The sequence below is a fragment of the Gobio gobio genome, assembly GCF_949357685.1.
Source record: "Gobio gobio genome assembly, chromosome: 6".
Lineage (NCBI taxonomy): Eukaryota > Metazoa > Chordata > Actinopteri > Cypriniformes > Gobionidae > Gobio > Gobio gobio.
In genome coordinates, this window is record NC_137102.1 from 62861334 (window position 1) to 62871333 (window position 10000).

Here is a 10000-nt window from a genome sequence, read left to right on the forward strand (position 1 = left end):
CTTATAATAATAGATATAAAGCATCATCATTCAGAGGCGCGCGCTCGCTGTCAATCACGAGAACGCGCAGAGCCGCATCGCTTCACTCTTCTGAGCAGGAACGCGGAAAATATGACCAAGATATTATATTACACAGATTATTGTTCTTTTTCTTGTCCTATCATATTTCAGTCGGTGTATTATTGTGGGATGGTGTGTGACGATGCAGCCCTCCTGTGAGAGATGACGTGAGCGCGCATCGCCTCCTTTCATTTCATGACGCGCGCGCACAGAATCTGAGGCAGTGGCTGAATCCGAAATCGCCGCCTATAGCCTTAAATAGGGCATCATTTGAGGGGACAGACATTTGTAGTGGTGTCCGCTTGTAGTGGTGTGCGGTCCGACTTCACGCGCTCGTCTTCGTTACCGGAGGGAACAGTGCACGAGGGTTTAGGGGACGCTCGCGTTTCTCTGTATCGCGCGGTGAGACTGTAGCGCCAGACGCTACGCAGCGCCGCGGTGTGTGTGTGTGTGTGTGTTCGGTGATGAAGGGAATATCCGCAGATCGCGCGGTCAGCTGTGAGAGACGCGCGCGGAGTATCGAGCGCTCGTCCTCGTGATTTTGACTCGTTTGGCGCCGCGTCAGAAGCTCGTGGATTATGAGGATTTCTCATCTGTGAAAACACCTCATCACACTCTCAGCTCATGGGGATTATATGATGATCTGTGATTTACATTTACATTTATGCTTTTGGCAGACATCCAAAGCGACTTACAGTGCCCTTATTACAGGGACAAAGTGGAGTAAAGTGCTTTGCTCAAGAACACACTGGTGACCGCTGGGATCGAACCAGCAACCTTCTGCATATCAGTTCCATGGTTTAATCCACCGGACCTCCATCTCTGTGATCTATCACATATATTGTTTTAGACACACTGGATCTGACTGCATTAAAACAGGCGGGGGGGATGAAGGAGAAGGAGGTGGAGGGGGTGAAGGAGGTGGGGGGGGTGAAGGAGGTGGGGGGGGTGAAGGAGGTGGGGGGGGTGAAGGAGGTGGGGGGGGTGAAGGAGGTGGAGGGGGTGAAGGAGGTGGAGGGGGTGAAGGAGGTGGGGGGGGTGAAGGAGGCGTGCCGCATCTGTGGGCGGGATCTGTGTGGGAACCAGCGGCGATGGATCTTCCGGAAGCTGCAGGTGCTCCTGTCTCACGCCCTGGGCCAGAACCTGCAGCGCGACGGAGGCGGAGAGTTCGCCTGCAGCAAGTGCTCCTTCATGCTGGAGCGGATGTTCCGCTTCGACACGGTGATCGCGCGGGTGGAGGCGCTGTCCCTCGGGCGGCTGCAGCGCCTCCTGCAGGAGAAGGAGCGCCTGCGCCAGTGCATCCGCTCACTCTACAGCCGGACCAACCGGACGGAGGCGGCCCAGCGGGCGGAGGCGGCCCAGCGGGCGGAGGCGGCCCAGCGGGCGGAGGCGGCCCAGCGGGTGGAGGCGGCCCACGGCCCGCAGTACAGCGCCCTGCTGCAGGAGGACCTGGCCTACTCCATGTACGAGTTCTGGGCGGAGGAGGAGGAGCAGGTGCTGGCGTGCTCCGCCTCAGGGGCGTCGGTGCGCTGGCGCGGTTGCCGTGGTTGCCGGGTGCTGCGGGTGGCCGACTCCGCCTACGAGGCGGTGTGTAAGCTGCCCAGACGGCTGGCGAGGAGCAGCTCCTGCGGCCCGTCCTCTCGTTACTCTGGGAGTGTGTGTGGGGAGGACCAGACCTGGAGCTCATCCGACACACTCCGGGAACGGCGGAGCTCCGGCTCACTGGAGTCGCTGGAGGGGCCGCCCGACTCCGCCCAGCCTCCGCCCCGGCTGGCGCTGGCGCTGCTCCAGGCCTGTGTGTACAGGCCCGTCCGCAGTCCTCGGGGCAGCAGACTTCCTGTTCTGGTGAATCCTGGGGTTTTAAATGGAGGAGCTGCACTGGACAGTCCAAACCCGTTTGATGGAGCGACCCGCGTGATGGAGGAGCTGGAGGAGATGGAGGAGCTGTGGCAGGACGAGTTCTTGCCCTTCTGTTTCCGGAGGGGCCCAAAGGTGAAGCGACAGTAAGAGCCGCGGTGCGTAGGGTCAGCAGACGCGGGTCCATGGGCGTCGGAACCATTGTATGTGGGACAAGACCCACACACTTTTTACGATCTTTGATATTGGACCCACTCAAGTTTATCGTCTCTAACATTCAGCACATGTTCACCTGCCCCTAATCCATAAACACTTATAATTAACAACGTTAGACGCTTTATTTCCACTTTTCTAATATTTTCTTAATTTTTATTGAAAATAAATGCCTTTCCGATCTGATATGTGATGGGAAAAGGGAGTAGAGTGAGTTCTGCAAAAGGCGGACTCGAACTGCGGGTCGATTTGTGTCAAAACTAGATGCGGTGCATCTTACCCCTACACTACTGCCGCTCTCAATGATACGGCGATTTCCGTAATTTTGTCTTTCCGAACTATACGCTTAGCAAGCAAAGCGGTATATTTGTAATTAATGTAATTGGCATCTACTCCAGTAAAAAAAATTCTGAGGACCCACCCACATTTTGTTTTGCTTCCGACGCCCATGTGCGGGTCACATGACCTCATGCTGTGTGCTCTATCATAACACACTCTTATGTTTTGGGTCTATGAGGGTCAGGGCAATATTAATTTGGGATGCACTGAAAGGAAAATTCTGGGACGAAACCAAACATTCAGGATGCACTTAGCTGACAACCAAAAATAAATCATGATTGAATTATTAATGAAATATTGAATCTAACTTGTCACTGTCCCACTGCGCTCTTTTTATTAATGCCTTTTTTCAAATCACATATTCTATAAATCCTCATAAATTAGGTGTCATTCGAAAGCTTACAATCTCAAAATTGGACGTTTGTTACCATGGAAACGGTACTCTTTATTCTTCTAGTGGGCGGTGTTCACATTACAACATTTATTTGAAATACTTTATATTCAAACCCTTTTGTAATCATGACTAACACCCCGTCTGAAAGCTCTGGCTCTCATGTTTTATGACAGACGTGATATTTGGACAGAAATGTGTTGATTTGTGTCAGGAGAAAGTAATGGATGATTGCGGTACAGGCCTCAGCGTCTCATGGCCACTCATGGCTCGGCTGAATCCTCATAAAGACTCAGTTATGGGTTAATAATCCACACTCAAACACTCATACACAGATGCTCATTAGGCAGATTTTACATTAACTTTAATAACTGAAGTGTTTCTGCTGCAGTTTGTTGGTGAAATATAAACATTAAAACGACAATAAACCGTAATAACTTTTCATGATAGATTTATTCAAACACATTAAATATGAATATATACTTTAAATAATGAAGATATCACTAAAAGGGTTAGTAAAATATCATCTCTGTATCAGAACGCTCCTCGAGTTATTCTAACTAGCGGATGAGTTTATGACACGGGGACGTGACTCCAGTGTGTTACTGTCCTCTCTGCTGAAACACTGATGATCACATGACACATGACGGATGATCACATGACTGATCACATGACGGATGATCACATGACTGATGATCACATGACACATGACGGATGATCACATGACTGATCACATGACGGATGATCACATGACTGATGATCACATGACTGATGATCACATGACGGATGATCACATGACTGATGATGATCACATGACGGATGATCACATGACTGATGATGATCACATGACGGATGATCACATGACTGATGATGATCACATGACGGATGATGATCACATGACGGATGATCACATGACTGACGATCACATGATGGATGATCACATAACTGACGATCATATGACAGATGATCACATGACTGACGTTCACATGACTGATGATCACATGATGAATGATCACATGACTGACGATCACATGACTGATGATGATCACATGACTGATGATCACATGACTGACGATCACATGACTGATGATGATCACATGACTGCTGATGATCACATGACTGATGATCACATGACTGCTGATGATCACATGACTGACGATCACATGACTGCTGATGATCACATGACTGATGATCACATGACTGACGATCACATGACTGATGATGATCACATGACTGCTGATGATCACATGACTGATGATCACATGACTGACGATCATATGACAGATGATCACATGACTGATGATCACATGACTGATGATCACATGACTGACGATCACATGACTGATGATGATCACATGACTGCTGATGATCACATGACTGATGATCACATGACTGACGATCATATGACAGATGATCACATGACTGATGATCACATGACTGATGATCACATGACTGACGATCACATGACTGATGATCACATGATGAATGATCAAATGACTGACGATCACATGACTGATGATGATCACATGACTGATGATCACATGACTGATGATGATCACATGACTGCTGATGATCACATGACTGATGATCACATGACTGACGATCACATGACTGATGATGATCACATGACTGCTGATGATCACATGACTGATGATCACATGACTGACGATCACATGACTGATGATGATCACATGACTGATGATCACATGACTGACGATCACATGACGGATGATCACATGACTGACGATCACATGACTGATGATCACATGATGGATGATCACATGACTGACGATCACATGATGAATGATCACATGACTGACGATCACATGACTGATGATCACATGACGGATGATCACATGACGGATGATCACATGACACATGACTGATGATCACATGATGAATGATTACATGACTGACGATCACATGACTGATGATCACATGATGGATGATCACATGACTGACGATCACATGACTGACGATCACATGACTGATGATCACATGACTGATGATCACATGATGGATGATCACATGACTGACGGTCACATGACGGATGATCACATGACGGATGATCACATGACACATGACTGATGATCACATGATGAATGATTACATGACTGACGATCACATGACTGATGATCACATGATGGATGATCACATGACTGACGATCACATGACTGACGATCACATGACTGATGATCACATGACTGATGATCACATGATGGATGATCACATGACTGACGATCACATGACTGACGATCACATGACGGATGATCACATGACGGATGATCACATGACACATGACTGATGATCACATAACGGATGATCACATGACACATGACTGATGATCACATGATGAATGATTACATGACTGATGATCACATGATGGATGATCACATGACTGACGATCACATGACTGACGATCACATGACTGATGATCACATGACTGATGATCACATGATGGATGATCACATGACTGACGATCACATGACGGATGATCACATGACGGATGATCACATGACACATGACTGATGATCACATAACGGATGATCACATGACTGATGATCACATGACTGATGATCACATGACGGATGATCACATGACACATGACTGATGATCACATGACTGATGATCACATGATGGATGATCACATGACACATGACTGATGATCACATGACTGATGATCACATGATGGATGATCACATGACTGATGATCACATGACTGATGATCACATGATGGATGATCACATGACTGATGATCACATGACTGATGATCACATGACGGATGATCACATGACTGACGATCACATGACTGATGATCACATGACTGATGATCACATGATGGATGATCACATGACTGACGATCACATGACGGATGATCACATGACGGATGATCACATGACACATGACTGATGATCACATAACGGATGATCACATGACTGATGATCACATGACTGATGATCACATGACGGATGATCACATGACACATGACTGATGATCACATAACTGATGATCACATGATGGATGATCACATGACACATGACTGATGATCACATGACTGATGATCACATGATGGATGATCACATGACTGATGATCACATGACTGATGATCACATGATGGATGATCACATGACACATGACTGATGATCACATGACTGATGATCACATGATGGATGATCACATGACTGACGATCACATGACTGATGATCACATGACTGACGATCACATGACTGATGATCACATGACGGATGATCACATGACATGATGGATGATCACATGACGGATGATCACATGACACATGACTGATGATCACATGATGAATGATTACATGACTGACGATCACATGACTGATGATCACATGATGGATGATCACATGACTGACGATCACATGATGGATGATCACATGACGGATGATCACATGACTGATGATCACATAACGGATGATCACATGATGGATGATCACATGACTGACGATCACATGATGGATGATCACATGACGGATGATCACATGACTGATGATCACATAACGGATGATCACATGATGAATGATCAAATGACTGACGATCACATGACTGATGATGATCACATGACACATGACTGATGATCACATAACTGATGATCACATGACGGATGATCACATGACTGATGATCACATGACGGATGATCACATGACACATGACTGATGATCACATGATGGATGATCACATGACACATGACTGATGATCACATGACTGATGATCACATGATGGATGATCACATGACGGATGATCACATGACACATGACTGATGATCACATGACTGATGATCACATGACTGACGATCACATGACACTGGTAATGAACAGGAAGAGATGATAGGCTTGTTGGACTTCACCCAGTGATGCGCAGACCGATCTCCGGCTGGCCTGAAGCAGTGCATGCTGGTTAGAAATGTTGTCCGACTTGGGGCAGCGCTGACGCCACGTGACAGTGACGCATGTCAGTTGAGACTTTGCTTCATATTAAAAGTAACACAGCACAAAGCTTTTAGCGATTATTGGATGTTTGGCGCGTTACAAATGTTTAGTGAAGGAAACTAAACGTTTATATTTAGGAAGGGTTAGGGTTACAGAGGTGAATATTGTCAGTCCAGACACGGCTTTCTCACGCGGCTGCTGGCGAACTCAATGGCTTTCAGTGGGAGCGCAGTGCATTACACACTCAAGCGCTGAGAGTTGAAGAACGTCCCAGCCGTCCAATCACAGGGGAGGAGGGGCGGGACTAACACAACACCGACCAACCGCCACATTCTGCGTCTACAACATCAACAGATGAAAACAAGCAGCATAATAACAGAACAAAATCATCTAAAGACTTTACATTATATCAGCATTTTATGTAGAATCAATACAGAAACAAACTCTCTGTGAGAGGAGATATTCCGTATCATAACACGCAGAGTCTCAACTGAAGAAACGCTCTCAGCTGAGCAAACATCGCTTTCAGTCTCTGATATCGGCCCTAAACCGTGAATATCTGTCTCTTTAATTCTGATATCTGGGTGCATCTCTAATATTCATCATTTAACTGTTGGTTTATTTGTCTCGTGTGTGTCCGATATGCAGCTATGAGTCACTAAGAAACATCTGCCGTTTGTGTTTGAGGATATTCATAACTCATGATGGAGCCGGACCATCATCAGCTCAGAGATGTGTTCTCTCTCTCCTCACATCTCGAGTTCTCGCTGAAGTCTCTATTAACCCAAAGATAACCATGTCATTTCCTGTTAAATGGGTTAACATGGAGAGCGTGGCGTGGCTCCACCATTGGCCTAGTTCTGCCATCAAGCCCTCGAGGCAAAACACACACACACACACACAGAGAGTGACGTCTGACCTCAATGCATCAGTTGAAGGACCTCAGATGCATCAGAATAAATGCAATGAGATGACACACACACACACACTCCAGATCAGAATCATGTACTCAAAGCAAGGACCCCCGAGGCTCTTTTGAATCAACACTGGTGTCTGTGAGCTGCCAGATATTAAAGCAGATAAAGCTGAGGAGTTTAGATGTGATGGTGTTGTTGACGGAGCTGGTGGTGTGTCCTCAGAGCCTGATGGAGGAGCAGCAGTCGCAGCGGCTCCAGGACGATCAGTGTGTGGCAGAACTGCAGAACGCACAGCTACAGGTCGAGGCTCTGCAGACGCAGATCCACCACAGCGACACCAGCAACAAGGTACAGGATACACACTACCCACAATACACCACAGCACACTCCATGGAGATCCTGACACAAGGGTATATAATCATCATAAATGTTTCTTGAGCAGCAAATCATCATATTAGAATGATTAGTGAAGGGTCATGTGAGACTGAAGACTGGAGTAATGACCAATAAATACACTTTACTATACACCGATCAACATAACATTATGACCACCTTCCTAATATTATGTTGGTCCAAAATAGCCCTGACCCGTCTCTGATGGACTCCTCTAGACATCAGATAACCCTCGGTCTACAGTCAGATAACCCTATATATATATATATATATGTATATATGGGGAGGATTAGGAGGCCATGATGGACAGAGGCCAATGGGCAAATTTGGCCAGAATGCCGGGGTTACACCCCTACTCTTTATCGATGGGCATCCTGGGATTTTTAATGACCACAGAGAGTCAGGACCTCGGTTTAACGTCTCATCCGAAGGACAGTGCTTTTTACAGTATAGTGTCCCCTTCACTACACTGGGGCGTTAAGACCCACACACACCACAGGGTGAGCGCCCCCTACTGGCCTCACTAACACCTCTACCAGCAGAAGCCTAGTTTTCCCAGTAGGTCTCCCATCCAGGCTCAGTCCTGCTTAGCTTCAGTAGGAAACCAGTCATGGGCTACAGGGTGATATGGCTGCTGGCTATGGTCAGATAACCCTCAGTCTACTGTCAGATAACCCTCGGTCTATGGTCAGACAACCCTCGGTCAGATAACCTTCGGTCAGATAACCCTCGGTCTACGGTCAGATAACCCTCGGTCTATGGTCAGATAACCCTCTGTCTACGGTCAGACAACCCTCAGTCTATGGTCAGATAACCCTCTGTCTATGGTCAGACAACCCTCGGTCAGATAACCTTCGGTCAGATAACCCTCGGTCTACGGTCAGATAACCCTCGGTCTATGGTCAGATAACCCTCTGTCTATGGTCAGATAACCCTCTGTCTATGGTCAGACAACCCTCGGTCAGATAACCTTCGGTCAGATAACCCTCGGTCTACGGTCAGATAACCCTCTGTCTACGGTCAGATAACCTGGTCTACGGTCAGATAACCCTCGGTCTACGGTCAGATAACCCTCGGTCTATGGTCAGATAACCCTCGGTCTACGGTCAGATAACCCTCTGTCTATGGTCAGATAACCCTCAGTCTATGGTCAGATAACCCTCGGTCTACGGTCAGATAACCCTCGGTCTATGGTCAGATAACCCTCTGTCTATGGTCAGATAACCCTCTGTCTATGGTCAGACAACCCTCGGTCAGATAACCTTCAGTCAGATAACCTTCGGTCAGATAACCCTCGGTCTACGGTCAGATAACCCTCGGTCTATGGTCAGATAACCCTCTGTCTACGGTCAGATAACCCTCGGTCTATGGTCAGATAACCCTCGGTCTATGGTCAGATAACCCTCTGTCTACGGTCAGATAACCCTCGGTCTATGGCCAGATAACCCTCGGTCTATGGTCAGATAACCCTCTGTCTATGGTCAGACAACCCTCGGTCAGATAACCTTCAGTCAGATAACCTTCGGTCAGATAACCCTCGGTCTACGGTCAGATAACCCTCGGTCTATGGTCAGATAACCCTCTGTCTACGGTCAGATAACCCTCGGTCTATGGTCAGATAACCCTCGGTCTATGGTCAGATAACCCTCTGTCTACGGTCAGATAACCCTCGGTCTATGGCCAGATAACCCTCGGTCTACGGTCAGATAACCCTCGGTCTATAGTCAGATAACCCTCGGTCTACGGTCAGATAACCCTCTGTCTACGGTCAGATAACCCTCTGTCTACGGTCAGATAACCCTCGGTCTATGGTCAGATAACCCTCGGTCTACGGTCAGATAACCCTCGGTCTACGGTCAGATAACCCTCGGTCTATGG

General features: G+C 47.2%; 2 protein-coding genes across 2 annotated transcripts in view; both read left to right on the forward strand.

Annotated features, from left to right (window-relative positions):
* LOC307128613 (myomegalin-like) overlaps window positions 1-10000 on the forward strand; it is a gene marked incomplete at its 5' end in the record, with an annotated part of 97389 nt that overhangs the window by 11832 nt on the left and 75557 nt on the right. Inside the window, one exon of the mRNA XM_079820527.1 lies at window positions 7952-8077. Within this exon, the coding sequence (XP_079676653.1) occupies window positions 7952-8077 (126 nt within the window). The remainder of the gene's footprint in view (window positions 1-7951; window positions 8078-10000) is intronic.
* On the forward strand, window positions 949-2067 carry LOC307127920 (uncharacterized protein; the record flags this gene model as incomplete). Its single annotated transcript, XM_079819421.1, has 1 exon — window positions 949-2067. The coding sequence occupies one exon, from the start codon at window positions 949-951 to the stop codon at window positions 2065-2067; it is 1119 nt and encodes a 372-aa protein (XP_079675547.1).